Here is a 15961-nt window from a genome sequence, read left to right on the forward strand (position 1 = left end):
TTCGTGAGCTACATACAGATCACTTCATCGGAACCTGGCACCTGCGTGTGTGAGCCACTTTCAGTCCACCTGTATTAAAAGGGGAGCGGGAACTGAATCCTGTCTGTCCGGAATGCCTTTGCCTCCCAGAGTGACAAATCACGTTACTGGAGCTGGCATTTAAATGCATAACTTCTGCAGTTGGCTTTGTGCATTTCCTGGCACTTCGTGTATAGAAAAGTTCAGTGTTTCTTTTGTATAGTCAGAGTCCCCGATTCCTGGCGTGTTAGCACTTCATACAGCAGCCCAGGAGAGAAAAATACAATCACATCATTGGCTTAGGAAACAGCCAATCTTAGGAGAAAGGATGGGTGAGGCAGGGGTTTGGAGTTGGGCAGTACCTGAAACTACTTTTATCTCATTTCTAAAAACTAACTTTCAAACTTATGTCCCTTTGAGTTCATATTAGTGAGGGTGGGGGAAATGAGTAGGATCCCTTCTTCCTGTCCTCTACAATTCCAGAAATAATAATCTTTGTGTGTCTAGCTCCATGAAGTAAATTGAAAGAAGTTGGTTTACCAAATCTCATACAATTCCACACCCACACTTTTCTTTTCTAAAGGCATGTTGCCAATTGTACAATGTATGATCCTGATTCAGCAACTGGATCTGTTAATTGGATGCAGGGTTCTTTATGAGCAGATCCATTTGCAAAATCAAGACAGTAGCTTGCAAAAGTGACTGACTCCCCAAAACCCCTACTCAATTTAAGATGACCAGATGTCCCGATTTTACAATCCAGATATTTGGGGCTTTGTTTTATATAGGCACCTATTATTCCCCTACCCCCTGTTCTGATTTTTCACACTTGCTGTCTGGTCACCCTGACTCAGCTACTACCTATTCCAGCATAGGCTCCAGTCCCAAATGGATCCATTGATACTGTGCCCTACCCAGCTAAAAAGCATGGCCTTTAATAGGTTTTTGTTCATTGGTATCTGCTCAGAGTAAAATGCATTGTACAAAAGAACTGCAGTTTTCCCCCATTTTACCATGCAGACTCCCTTTCCAGTTAAGGCTAAGTCAGTGGTCCCCAATGCGGTGCTGGAGGGCACCATGGTGTCCACCGGGGCATTTTTGTGCCCCCGCAGGACACCGTGCCACCAAAATGCCGCCGAGTGCGGCCGCCAGAGAAATGCCTGCATTTCAGCACTGTGGTGTCCAGTGCCCACCAGTCTTCTGCAAATAGCAAAAGATTGGGGACCACTGGGCTAAGTGGACCAGTCCCTTTGAATATTCCTTTATTAAAAACAGAGCCAGAATGACGAGTATTGATTTTTTTTGTCATGCTCTATCACACTCTTATGAAATTTTTCAGTTCCTAAATCTAGATTATGGTAACTGCTTCACAGTACATAACAAGCAAGAACATTTTAAGTGTGTATTAGGACAATTTCTCATATCATTACATACTTGTCAAAAAGCATTAGGAACTGTCTCTTTTGTTTGCAGTGGTAGGTGACATTTTATTTCCATTACAATGGAGGCAGCATAACACCCTAGTCTCTTTTCGTAGCTACAGCAGTACAAGAATGGACACTTGTAGGATTTAGCAGGGGTTGCCCTACTCAACCCCACAAAACAGAAAAGTGATTATGAAAGAAAAAGGATGCCTTTCTGGCCTCATCATGTTCCTGGGCCATCCAAACATACAAGTTCTGCATTTAGCTCTTCAAGTAATTGCTTTCTTTGTAAAAATTTCAACTTTGTATATTCAGTTACAACAGGGGTGAGCAAACTTTTTGGCCCGAGGGCCACATTGGGGTGCAAAACTGTATGGAGGGCCAGTAGGGAAAGCTGCACCTCCCCAAACAGCCTGACCCCAGCCCCCTATCCGACCCCTCCCACTTCCCACCCCATGACTGTCCCCATCAGAACCCCTGACCCATCCAACCCCCTATCCAAACCCCCTCTGCTCCCTGTCCCAACTGCTCTACCCACACCCCCTAACTGCCCCCCAGGGACTCCACCCCCCCATCCAACTGCCCCCTGCTCCCTGTCATAGAATCATAGAATATCAGGGTTGGAAGGGACCCCAGAAGGTCATCTAGTCCAACCCCTTGCTCAAAGCAGGACCAATTCCCAGTTAAATCATCCCAGCCAGGGCTTTGTCAAGCCTGACCTTAAAAACCTCTAAGGAAGGAGATTCCACCACCTCCCTAGGTAACGCATTCCAGTGTTTCACCACCCTCTTAGTGAAAAAGTTTTTCCTAATATCCAATCTAAACCTCCCCCACTGCAACTTGAGACCATTACTCCTCGTTCTGTCATCTGCTACCATTGAGAACAGTCTAGAGCCATCCTCTTTGGAACCCCCTCTCAGGTAGTTGAAAGCAGCTATCAAATCCCCCCTCATTCTTCTCTTCTGCAGGCTAAACAATCCCAGCTCCCTCAGCCTCTCCTCATAAGTCATGTGTTCCAGACCCCTAATCATTTTTGTTGCCCTTCGCTGGACTCTCTCCAATTTATCCACATCCTTCTTGTAGTGTGGGGCCCAAAACTGGACACAGTACTCCAGATGAGGCCTCACCAATGTCGAATAGAGGGGAACGATCACGTCCCTCGATCTGCTCGCTATGCCCCTACTTATACATCCCAAAATGCCATTGGCCTTCTTGGCAACAAGGGCACACTGCTGACTCATAGCCAGCTTCTCGTCCACTGTCACCCCTAGGTCCTTTTCCGCAGAACTGCTGCCTAGCCATTCGGTCCCTAGTCTGTAGCTGTGCATTGGGTTCTTCCGTCCTAAGTGCAGGACCCTGCACTTATCCTTATTGAACCTCATCAGATTTCTTTTGGCCCAATCCTCCAATTTGTCTAGGTCCTTCTGAATCCTATCCCTCCCCTCCAGCGTATCTACCACTCCTCCCAGTTTAGTATCATCTGCAAATTTGCTGAGAGTGCAATCCACACCATCCTCCAGATCATTTATGAGGATATTGAACAAAACCGGCCCCAGGACCGACCCTTGGGGCACTCCACTTGATACCGACTGCCAACTAGACATGGAGCCATTGATCACTACCCATTGAGCCCGACAATCTAGCCAGCTTTCTACCCACCTTATAGTGCATTCATCCAGCCCATACTTCTTTAACTTGCTGACAAGAATACTGTGGGAGACCGTGTCAAAAGCTTTGCTAAAGTCAAGAAACAATACATCCACTGCTTTCCCTTCATCCACAGAACCAGTAATCTCATCAAAAAAGGCGATTAGATTAGTCAGGCATGACCTTCCCTTGGTGAATCCATGCTGGCTGTTCCTGATCACTTTCCTCTCATGCAAGTGCTTCAGGATTGATTCTTTGATGACCTGCTCCATGATTTTTCCAGGGACTGAGGTGAGGCTGACTGGCCTGTAGTTCCCAGGATCCTCCTCCTTCCCTTTTTTAAAGATTGGCACTACATTAGCCTTTTTCCAGTCATCCGGGACTTCCCCAGTTCGCCACGAGTTTTCAAAGATAATGGCCAATGGCTCTGCAATCACAGCCGCCAATTCCTTCAGCACTCTTGGATGCAACTCTTCCGGCCCCATGGACTTGTGCACGTCCAGCTTTTCTAAATAGTCCCTAACCACCTCTATCTCCACAGAGGGCTGGCCGTCTCTTCCCCATTTTGTGATGCCCAGTGCAGCAGTCTGGGAGCTGACCTTGTTAGTGAAAACAGAGGCAAAAAAAGCATTGAGTACATTAGCTTTTTCCACATCCTCTGTCACTAGGTTGCCTCCCTCATTCAGTAAGGGGCCCACACTTTCCTTGGCTTTCTTCTTGTTGCCAACATACCTGAAGAAACCCTTCTTGTTACTCTTGACATCTCTTGCTAGCTGCAGCTCCAGGTGCGATTTGGCCCTCCTGATATTATTCCTACATGCCCGAGCAATATTTTTATACTCTTCCCTGGTCATAAGTCCAACCTTCCACTTCTTGTAAGCTTCTTTTTTATGTTTAAGATCCGCTAGGATTTCACCATTAAGCCAAGCTGGTCGCCTGCCATATTTACTATTCTTTCGACTCATTGGGATGGTTTGTCCCTGTAACCTCAACAGGGATTCCTTGAAATACAGCCAGCTCTCCTGGACTCCTTTCCCCTTCAAGTTAGTCCCCCAGGGGATCCTGGCCATCCGTTCCCTGAGGGAGTCGAAGTCTGCTTTCCTGAAGTCCAGGGTCCGTATCCTGCTGCTTACCTTTCTTCCCTGCGTCAGGATCCTGAACTCAACCAACTCATGGTCACTGCCTCCCAGATTCCCATCCACTTTTGCTTCCCCCACTAATTCTTCCCGGTTTGTGAGCAGCAGGTCAAGAAAAGCGCCCCCCCTAGTTGGCTCCTCTAGCACTTGCGCCAGGAAATTGTCCCCTACGCTTTCCAAAAACTTCCTGGATTGTCTATGCACCGCTGTATTGCTCTCCCAGCAGATATCAGGAAAATTAAAGTCACCCATGAGAATCAGGGCATGCGATCTAGTAGCTTCCGTGAGCTGCCGGAAGAAAGCCTCATCTACCTCATCCCCCTGGTCCGGTGGTCTATAGCAGACTCCCACCACTACATCACTTTTGTTGCACACACTTCTAAACTTAATCCAGAGACACTCAGGTTTTTCTGCAGTTTCGTACCGGAGCTCTGAGCAGTCATACTGCTCCCTTACATACAGTGCTACTCCCCCACCTTTTCTGCCCTGCCTGTCCTTCCTGAACAGTTTATAACCATGGAGAATCATAGAATCATAGAATATCAGGGTTGGAAGGGACCTCAGGAGGTCATCTAGTCCAACCCCCTGCTCAAAGCAGGACCAATCCCCAGTTTTTGGCCCAGATCTCTAAATGGCCCCCTCAAGGATTGAACTCACAACCCTGGGTTTAGCAGGCCAATGCTCAAACCACTGAGCTATCCCTGCCCCATGACAGTACTCCAGTCATGTGAGTTATCCCACCAAGTCTCTGTTATTCCGATCACATCATAGTTCCTTGACATCACCAGGACCTCCAGTTCTCCCTGCTTGTTTCCAAGGCTTTGTGCATTTGTATATAAGCACTTGAGATAACCTGTTGATCGCCCCTCATTCCCAGTATGAGGCAGAAGCCCTCCCCTCACAGACATTCCTGCCTGTGTATCCTCCCGGTATCCCGCTTTCCCACTTACCTCAGGGCTTTGGTCTCCTTCCCCCGGTGAACCTAGTTTAAAGCCCTTCTCACTAGGTTAGCCAGCCTGCTGGCAAAGATGCTCTTCCCTCTCTTCGTAAGATGGAGCCCGTCTCTGCCCAGCACTCCTCCTTCATGGAACACCATCCCATGGTCAAAGAATCCAAAGCCTTCTCTCCGACACCACCTGCGTAGCCATTCGTTGACTTCCATGATTCGACGGTCCCTACCTAGGCCTTTTCCTTCTACAGGGAGGATGGACGAGAACACCACTTGCGCCTCCAACTCCTTTATCTTTCTTCCTAGAGCCACATAGTCCACAGTGATCCGCTCAAGGTCATTCTTGGCAGTATCATTGGTGCCCACGTGGAGAAGCAGGAAGGGGTAGCGATCCGAGGGTTTGATGAGTCTCGGCAGTCTCTCCGTCACGTCGCGAATCTTAGCCCCTGGCAAGCAGCAGACTTCTCGGTTTTCCCGGTCAGGGCGGCAGATAGATGACTCAGTCCCCCGGAGGAGAGAGTTCCCGACCACCACCACCCGCCTTCTCCTCTTGGGTCTCCTGACTGCCACCCAAGACCCCCCAGCCCCTTATCCAACTCCCCTAGGCCCCGGCCCCCTTACCATGCCTCTCAGAGCAGCATGACTGGCAGCCACGCCGCCAGGCCAGAGCCAGACACGCTGCTGCACTGCCCTGCATCAGTGCACAGCCTGCCGCCCAGAACACTGCCCACGCAGCAGTGTAGTTGTGGGGGAGGTGGGACCAGCAGGGGAGGGGCCAGGGGCTAGCCTCCCCAGCCCGGAGCTCAGGGGCCAGGCAGAACAGTCCAGCAGGCCGGATGTGGCCTACGAGCTGTAGTTTGCCCACCTCCGAGTTACAATCAAATGACAGTATTTAGTGAATTGGTAGCTGAACACTTAACTACTGTAAATTTCCCTGACTTTGTTTAAAAGATGTAGCAGAACTGTTGCTGTGGAAGTCTAGTATGTTTAGGGGAGGTGCTTTATTTTGCCCAGATGCAAATAAATGAATCTGTATTAATCTGTAAAAAATGCTTGCTCCATGTTCTCGGATGGAGCATGCTATGTATTTTTTTCAGATTTGTAGTCATTTTAGGTGTCACACTAAGTAAACATGTCATACAATTTTAATGTCACTTTAAAAAAAAAAAAGTCAGCTATTCACCAAAACAGATAATCCACAGCTAATTAAAACTGGCGTTAGCTGTTACTACATGTTCGTTTTTGATGAAGACAGTATGATTTTGCTGAGATTGTGTGCATCGTTGATGGTACTACAGCATGTAACTTGTGTACCACTTTGTGAAAATATTCTTCATTCCTAGTGCAGTCCTTTCAATGCTCACTTATTTCCTTACCATACTACCTTTCTGCTTCCAATTATGTGCCCTGATGGAGCAATACGTAGCACCTACTGCCACCAATGTTACTTGGAGAGTATAACCTAGAAACAGTTTCCTATTTATGGCTTGGAGAAGATGTGGAAGGTTATATAGGAAGAATCACTTGTTTGAGAACTACTCAGCTTTCTTAGTGATTTATGAGGCCATGTAACACTTTGTTTTCTTAGACAGGATTAATCCCCTTTAATTTGTGATGCATAATGAAGATCTTGGATGAGAGATGAAATATTCTTGTCACTAGCACATAAATTGCCTTTTTAAAATCTTACAGGTTTAAGTGTATTCAGGAGCTCAGCAGGGAGGCTTCAATTTGTGGGGTTTGTTTTGATCTGGTGTTTTAACAAGAATATAATAAGGAACTAATACAGCAACGGGAGATAGTCCCTACATTATGCTTATATGCTTCATTCTCATCATCTTGTTTCTCATTTTATAGTCTTTCATCTCTATTTGTGTATGGAAGAAGTGGGGTAGGGGAACAAATCAACCACTATTTCCTGGGGCTGATTTTGAAGTCCATGTTCTCATACCTACTGCAGTATATATTAGGTCAATGATTCTGCGAGCCTGTCATTTAAACTTGGATCTGGATAAGGCAGGTCTCTTTCTTCTGCACATCATCAGATGCTTACTTGTTATATGCTAGCATGAATGACTGGAGAAAGAGGAGACACCCATGAGGTCCAGAAATTTCTCTACCAGTGATAGCATGGAACCTTCCCACCCAGTCATTCTTGCATCACTTAACCTTTTGCATGGACCATTAATATGAGTTAATTTAATAAATTACTATTAAACAAATGTCACCCTGCTGCATAAGTGTTATTGGTCAGTTAGTCAAAGTAGCAGAACTTTATTTCTGCAATCTGACTCCTGTAACAAGATGAATTTCAAATTTTAAGGTATGAAGAAATTCTGCATTGTCCACATTGCCAGTCTTAAGTAAAAGCCTTTGTTTGCAAACTGTTAGCATTCAAAATATTTTCCATCAATTTTGCAGGCACTTTATTTTCTTTCAGAGAGTTCTTCCAATTATGCAATTACATAGGACCTCAGAGTTATGAACATAAGAGTTACAACTAACCAGTCAACCACACACCTCATGGGAACTGGAAGTACACAATCAGACAACAGCAGAGACCAAAAAAAAAGGCAAATAAAGTACAGTACTGTGTTAAATGTAAACTACTAAAAAAGGGAAAGCATAATTTTACTTCTGCATAGTAAAGTTTCAAAGCTGAATTAAGTCAATGTTCAGTTGTAAACTTTTGAAAGTTTTTTTGTTCAGAGTTACGAACAACCTACATTCCCCAGGTGTTCGTAACATGGGGTTCTACTGTAGGACAAACAACTGTGGCATGACTGAAAGGTTGGAGAACTTGAAGAAAGGTAAAAGGTCTGAGTTTGCAACTTCTAAGCTATGACCAGGATTAATACAATTAAAAAAAAAATCTATGGCATTCTTTCAAGTTCTAGCATTTTAAACTTACTCATGTATTTTAAAGAACAAAGTGTAAGTTTTAATACTTGAAATACACCAGGCCCTAGTTTCAATTTGTGAATGAAAACTTTAAGAAGTTAAAAGGAAATTAACATCAAGGTTCTTATGCCTATTAGGGAATAAGTTAGAGAGTTAGGATGTGGAAGGATTAAAACTGTATGAGTGAGGATGTGGCTAGCAAAAGGGACTGGATGTTAAATGTGGATGGACTTATCAAGCAAGAGAATTTAGACACTTCTGGAAGGTGGGCAGGGCATCTCAGCATGTTTGTATATAAGATTAGCTATTTCATTATTTTCAATCTTCAAAGTATTGAATTCATGAGCTGAGTCATCTGACCTGTAATGAATGAGGAAGCTGGTGATCAATATTGCAGACTGGTGTTTAGTAGTCTCCAGCATCGTATGAGGTTGTCTTCATATGCCTAAAACTGAAGAATGTGCTAGGAAATGATTGGAGGGACAGAAGAAAAGAGTCCTTTTAAAGTAAACAAAGTAGCAGTAAGATAATACACACCCATATAAAAGTTCAGAAAATCAGTTTACTTGGTTTCATTCAAAGACACTTTGATCTTGAAGCTAAGTGGAAGAGAACAGAGTATTGAGCGTGATTTCTTCCTGGGTTCAGACAGGAGTGCAGGGCCTTAGAAGCAACCTATGCCCAAAAACCATCATCCATTGCTATTCTGGTCAACGCTACATCCAGGAGAGATTTTCTTCTCTCTTATTCAGCAGGCTGGGGAGATCCAATTGAACAGAAAATCCTCCTCCCTTTTATCCAGGATGGGAAGAAGAGCCAGAAAGGGAATTGAAAACTAGCCTCAGATGGAGCATGCAGTTTCTATATGAGGTGGAAGCAGAGACATTACATCTGAAGCTGAATGTAGCTTCAGCAGTCTCCATACACTGAAGTAAAGAGCAAGAGAGGGACGACGGCATCTCCCTCTTCTGCTAAAGATGACAAGACATCACTGCTTCTAGAAGACAAGACCCAGACCCAAATAAAGAATTCTGACCAAAAACTGTACTAGCTAAGCTGTGGGCACCATAGTTAAGATGGGAGATGTTTCCAAACGTGGCAGTACGCAAGGGAGGCTGAAGCCTACTGCAGCCTGCAGTTCAACTGTTGGCAGCATTTGAAAAGCCGCTTTGGGATGTGGCAAATCAAAGCTAGCAAGCCACCAATAATGGTTAAAGGGGGTAGTAGCAGCAGAGCAGTTTATGGCTCAGGCCTCCCCGAGCTATTTGGGGTGGGGTTTGGGGCAGGGGCAATTCCCAAAGCAGCTGGAGTTTACAGAGCAGAAAGAATTGAAGTTTCCAGTAAGCAAAAGAGCTGCATAGTACTGTCCATTTTACTTTCCCCCCCCCCAAGAAGATTGGGGAGCTGAATGCAAAATAAACACTGAAAGGATCTTGGAGTTGGTTCCTGGAGAGAAAATTTGCAAGATCCTGCCTCTAAGTCTGGAATGGGAAAAAATACCCCAGATGTCTCCTCAATAGAATAGCCTCTCTGTGGTGTTATAGGAGAGGAAGCAATTCTGGCTTTATTAAACTGTTGTGTCAGTGTTGTCCACCACTAACTCATCCAGACTGGTCTACCTTAATTCAAAATTCAATGTAGCAACAAAAAGGCTCTAGTAGGAAAGAAACTAGATAATTCTTACTACTTTTCCTGTAGATGTGATCCCAATGATTCTCTTTCTAGAAGTTGAAGACAAATACAAAATGCACTGAATACTCCTCGTATCAGCCAAACAGGTACTCCAGAAGTATCCAATAAAAAGTTCAAAGCACAACTTAACAGTTCCAACAAGAATGCAAAGACCATTACTCTTCATGAAGGACTAGATAATGTGATAGGAATTTAAGCTTTATTCAGTGCCTTTTATGCAAGCTCAAATAATTGTCTTTATATCACCATTCCTAATTTTAATTGTGTAATTTCTCATGTGGGTTCTCCAAGGGAATCTGCAACTGAAATCTCTAGGAGAATGTCCATTTAAAAAGTTTCTAGAGAGGTCAGGTCACAGAATAATTTGCCACTTCCTATCTATTCTGTAATCCAGAAATACTTTCTTCAGACTGGTAGTGGGCAGCTCCATTCACATACGCAAGGGCAGTAGGCTTCTGTTATCTAACTCTCAGGCTGGTCCAAATAGAGGAAGGATGTTATGATAATAGACAGGGATTCAGAAGATCTGAATTCAATTCCTAACTTTGCACCGACTTACTTTGCAACCTTGGGCAAGTCACTGTGCCAGTTTCCTTTCTGTAAAACGGAGATAATGCTTTCTCCGATCTGATCTATTTAAGTTCATAAATCCCTTTAGGCAGACATTCTCATGCTATGGATATAAGGCAGCAAGCAGCCCACTTAACAGTAGTGCCTAGATGACCCAACTGAAATTCAAATACTATCAAGTGCCTAACAACTAGGCTGTTGGATCAAATTACTTAGATTTGTTACAATACAAGTATTCAGTTTTCTTATAGTACAAGTCCAAGTCTACCCCCACTGACTTGTTTCTAGCTGCCTTCTTTGAGTTTTAGATTCACATTAATTGTTAATTATCAGGGTGAACTCTGGGATACTAGTTTCTGAATACTGAACTCAGTTTGATTGTTGTTTTTCCATTACTCCTCTCATTCCCTCTACTTTAGCATACCAGAAGTCTGTGTGAAGAAGTTTTGTTGAAAGTCAGAGGAGTAAATCAGTTTTACATTTCAGTCGTCTCTGAAGTCAGAGTAAAATCAGATCTTGTAACAGAGGTAAGGTTTGTCTGAAATTTCTACAAATTACCAGAGCACTAATGGAGTAGAATGCCCAATCTTTTAGTTACGCTAATGATTCAAATATTTACTGAACTATAACACTCATTCCACTACTTCCCTTCAAAAAGATGTAAACAAATTGAAAGTTTAACCTTTTTACCAAGACCTGTGAAGCAGAGCCATCCTTTCCCCTCCCTCAACTCTCCCTATTTACATTAGCAAAATTAGATATGTAGTATCTATGCTCTTATTACCATTGTTGCCAATAAGGTGACAAATGGAGCAGAGATCATCTTGTGGGGAGCGGACTGTTGCAAGAACATGTGTAATAAGCAGTATGTGGTGTTCCTATAGTTTCTTTTAGAAAGAGGGTATGATATTCCAGGGCAGAGTGAAGTACAGTATGACAGCATTAACTTGATAGAATCTTCAGAAATAGTGCTATTTATATGTAATTTCAGTTCGAGAAGTCGTATTAGACAGCTTAAGCGTCTTGTTTGATCACTTACATTTATCTGTTTCTGAACAAGTTCTTTTCTAGGCTCCAATTGCAAAAGAAATGCCTTCATGTTAATCAACTTACTATATAGCTTCCCTGTGCACACACTTTTCATGGTAGAATTTCCTATTGAAATATATCCTGTATTTAATGTCTTAGCTACCAACCATCTTTGCATTTAAACAAATAAGTCCTAGATTATGAATGTGGGGGTGGGAAAATGACCAAGTTAAATATGCAATTTTACTCCTAGCTTTCTGAGCAGAAGGAAAACTGAAGATGCTCATTACTCTAGAGCAGGGATGCTCATACTGGGCACTTGATGGTGGGCCAGAGTTCTGTAGCATTTGGTGCTTGTTGTTTCTGGTTATGAAATTTCATTAAGCCACCTAGAACTACACTGCTTATGAAACATTACATGTGACACATAAATAAATGACATTATAACATGATCCATTGTTTTCAGACTTACCTCCCTGTCTCCATTACACTTAATATTCTTATTATAGTTTTAACAGGAGATTCTTAGCAATAAAAATAAGTCCCACTAAGAAGGGAATTAAGCAAAAAAAGTTGGACCATAAACATCCACACAACTGGGTGTGTAAGAAGAGAGGGTATTGTCCTTTTCAGATGGAAGGTTTGCTTAATAAATTAGCCAACTAGATTCTATGCTGAGACATAGTGCACCCCGCCCATACTACAGTACTGAGATCTGTATTTCACACTAGCTCTAACATCTTTAAGTTGGTGTAGATCTTATACATCCTACTATGAAACTCTCCAGATACTACTGGCTTCCACATCACTTAAAACACTTATATAAACAGACTTCTATATTACTTAGGGCTTGGCTACACTTGCAGATGTACAGCGCTGGGAATTAAACCAGCCTTCGGAGACTACAGGGAAAATGCTGCCATGTGTTACACTGTCAGCTGCAAGCATGCTGGCTGGCATGGCCACATTAGCAGCTTTGCAACGCCACAAAGAGTGGTGCATTGTGGTAGCTATCCCAGTGTGAAAGCAGCTGCAATGTGCTTTTCAAATGGGTGGTGGTGGGGTGAAGCGTGACAGGGAGTGTGTTGTATGTATGTTGGGGGAGAGACTGTGTTTTGGGGGCTGAGAGCATGTCAGCATGCTGTCTTGTAAGTTCAGACAGCAACAGACCCCCCCTAATCCCCTCACAACAGCAGCATTCCACACTAATGGTTTGCTTTGTCCCGGAGCAGACCAGCATGTAGGCTGTGACAAATGGAGCTTTGAAAGGGGTATCATAGAATCTCAGGGTTGGAAGGGACCTCAGGAGGTCATCTAGTCCAACCCCCTGCTCAAAGCAGGACCAATCCCCAACTAAATCATCCCAGCCAGGGCTTTGTCAAGCCTGACCTTAAAAACCTCTAAGGAAGGAGATTCCACCACCTGCCTAGGTAACCCATTCCAGTGCTTTACCACCCTCCTAGCGAAAAAGTTTTTCCTAACATCCAACCTAAACCACCCCCACTGCAACTTGAGACCATTGTTCCTTGTTCTGTCATCTGCCACCACTGAGAACAATCTAGATCCATCCCCTTTGGAATCCCCTTTCAGGTAGTTGAAAGCAGCTATCAAATACCCCCTCATTCTTCTCTCTGCAGACAAAATAACCCCAGTTCCCTCAGCCTCTCCTCATAAGTCATGTGCTCCAGCTCCCTAATCATTTTTGTTGCCCTCTGCTGGTCTCTTTCCAATTTTTCCACATCCTCCTTGTAGCATGGGGCCCAAAACTGGACACAGTACTCCAGATGAGGCCTCACCAGTGTCAAATAGAGGGGAATGATCACGTCCCTCGATCTGCTGGCAATGCTCCTACTTATACAGCCCAAAATGCCGTTAGCCTTCTTGGCAACAGGGGCACACTGCTGACTCATAGCCAGCTTCTTGTCCACTGTAACCCCTAGGTCCTTTTCTGCAGAACTGCTGCCTAGCCACTCGGTCCCTAGTCTATAGCAGTGCATGCTGCACTTGTCCTTGTTGAACCTTATCATATTTCTTTTGGCCCAATCCTCTAATTTGTCTATATCCGCATTCCTGCGGCCAATTTCAAAACAATGAGAAGAGTGGCCACTTGACTTCAAAGGATTATGGGACGTTTCTGGAGGCCAATCACAGCATAGTAATGCAACATCTCGTTTCAGCCAGGGCGCAGCAAGCTTTATGCTTCTCGTGGAGGTGGATTACCAGGAGTGCTCCAGCTGCAGAGTCCAGGCACTCTGCATGCCTTGCCAGCGTGGACACCTCAGGAGTAAGGGCGCCCAGGGCTGCTTTAATGCGCTCTAACTTGCAAGTGTAGCCAAGTCCTAAGTGTGTGCTACTATATTATCCTAGAAATGGGTGAGCCTTGATACAAATAAAGCTTTTACAAGCCTTCATAGAATATCAGGATTGGAAGGGACCTCAGGAGGTCATCTAGTCCAACCCCCTGCTCAAAGCAGGACCAATCCCCAAGTTTTGCCCCAAATCCCTAAATAGTCCCCTCAAGGATTGAACTCACAACCCTGGGTTTCGCAGGCCAATGCTCAAACCACTGAGCTATCCTTCTTTTGACCATCATTTTACTTCTGGTTTGTAGGTTTGCAGGAAACTTTTCAAGCCCGGTATTTATGGAATTAAGCAGGCTATGTTATAAACAACATAGCTGAAATGGTTTGAAAGCCTCCATTTAATACTTTACTGCTAGTTCCACTTTTACATTTCAGCGTTACAACTTGCTTTGCTTTAACAAAATGCACACAAACACAGCATTTTGAACTTGCATCCTCAATCTAGTAGTAATAAGATTATTTTTAAAATTGCATAACCTTTTTTTAATCCTTAGCTTTTGCTTTTGCTGCGACAAAAGAGCTAGAAGCTCAAGTGATTATATGCAAGGCTAGAAAGGAGGTAAGTCTCAACTTTAGAGAATTAAATGAAAAAGCTCTTACAGTTTTAACTTGTTAATGATCTTAAAATCTAATAGCAAGTTAGCTTCAATTTGAAGTTTAGTGCCTCAGTGTGTTTTTCAAACGTTGATGTGTTTTAGAACTTATCACTGGTATCTTTAACCTGTTTCAGCTTACATTAAAATGTTCAAGTTTCTGTAAGATGTTTAGAGCAGTAAGGCACAAATTCTAACATTTCATCCTTTTAAAAACTTTTAGATTTTTATTCCATATAAGACTGTAAACTTAATAGAGAATTCACACTTGTCAGAATATTTACCTGAAGAGGAAAGCCCATGTAAAGAAATTGAAAAGGCAGTTTTATGAACTGGAACAAAGACTGACACATAGGGCAGCTGGATTAATAATGCCACAAACTTTTTGACTAAAACTTTCTATTGGTAACCCACAAGTCACCAATTAAAACTCTTCAAAACGTAGTCTTGAGAGTGTCATTTTGTGTTATTCACTGTGCTTGAAAAGTTTTAAGCTAGCAACTAGTGCTCCATTCAGAAGACTTCATACATTATGCATGCAAAGTCTGAAATATACTAAACAGATTTTCTTAAAAGTAACTCTTTTCCCACTAGTGGTTTACCTTGTTCTGTCATATGCAAAAATGGAACATGCATTTGGAATGTAGGACAAATCTTCCGGTTACAGTGTATAGAAGTCAAGCTACTTTTTGGGCTGTTGCACAAACAGTTGAGGCATTTCCCCAGTAGCGGTATATGGACGGAGAAACGTAGCACCTGTTATGCTACAGCTATACTTGTCATATTTAGATCTGTTCAGAAGAGAGCTCCCATCGTGGGGGTGGTCTAGAAATGTGAATGTATGACAATGTTAATACATGTTTGTATACATCTCCATCCACATTCATTTTAAGGGATACTGAAATACTTTAGCTCTCAAATATGATCCACAGCAAGTTTTCTGCAGTTATTAAAACAGAAAGTCATCTGCATTAGTCTTGTACTACAGTTCCCATCAAGCTATGGTTAGGACTGCTGTAGCAAGCTAGAAGACTATTTTCAAATACATTTCATTTCAGTCTGTTCACTGTGAAAAGTGCTTTTATAAAGAAGACTGGCTTAAGGCAGCAATCTTTTAACACTACTTTTGGATGGGTGGCAAAACACAACAGACTTTGCTCTGGTTCATTCCGTCTAAGAAAAACACTAATTCCATTGTGATTGAGACTGAGTAGTACTAACTTTTTTTTTAAAAAATGCTCTTCCAAGATTTCAGGTATGCAGAGCTATAAGTTTACTTCAGAATAAAACACAGCGTCAGGGGAGAATCAAAACTTTTGAGTTGCACTTGACTGTATCTTTTGGACAGAGCAGAATTACATTGTATATAACAGACAGTAAAAGTTCTTAAAAGTTGATAATTACAAATATCATTTTACTTTCTACCTGTACGATCGTCAACATACAGTTTACTATATCAAGATCTCTAAAGGCTTAAAACAAAAAACAATCCCTCTAAACTACTTTTAAACAGTAAAATTTAAGTAAAATGCTTACATTCATTTGACGACAAAAAAATATTAAAAATGCTGTGTGGGTGGTGCAAGGGCTGCTTTTTCAGCTGGAATTTTTCTTCACATTACTCCTGTAGAAATAAAGA

The 15961-nt window shown here is 43.0% G+C and overlaps 1 protein-coding gene across 5 annotated transcripts in view; it reads right to left on the minus strand.

The window, feature by feature from the left end:
* Nucleotides 1–6301: 6301 nt before the first annotated feature.
* Nucleotides 6302–15961, minus strand: part of BCLAF1 (BCL2 associated transcription factor 1) — a 36003-nt gene continuing 26343 nt past the window's right edge. For 3 of the 5 annotated variants that reach the window (XM_084622871.1, XM_084622870.1, XM_084622869.1), the window contains exon 13: nucleotides 6302–15946. In XM_084622871.1, coding sequence (XP_084478997.1) covers nucleotides 15941–15946 — 6 coding nt within the window. In that variant the 3' untranslated portion in view covers nucleotides 6302–15940. The remainder of the gene's footprint in view (nucleotides 15947–15961) is intronic. The other 2 variants (XR_014710785.1, XR_014710786.1) reach the window with 1 other exon arrangement.

This window comes from Lepidochelys olivacea (assembly GCF_965140295.1).
Source record: "Lepidochelys olivacea isolate rLepOli2 genome assembly, chromosome: 3".
Lineage (NCBI taxonomy): Eukaryota > Metazoa > Chordata > Testudines > Cheloniidae > Lepidochelys > Lepidochelys olivacea.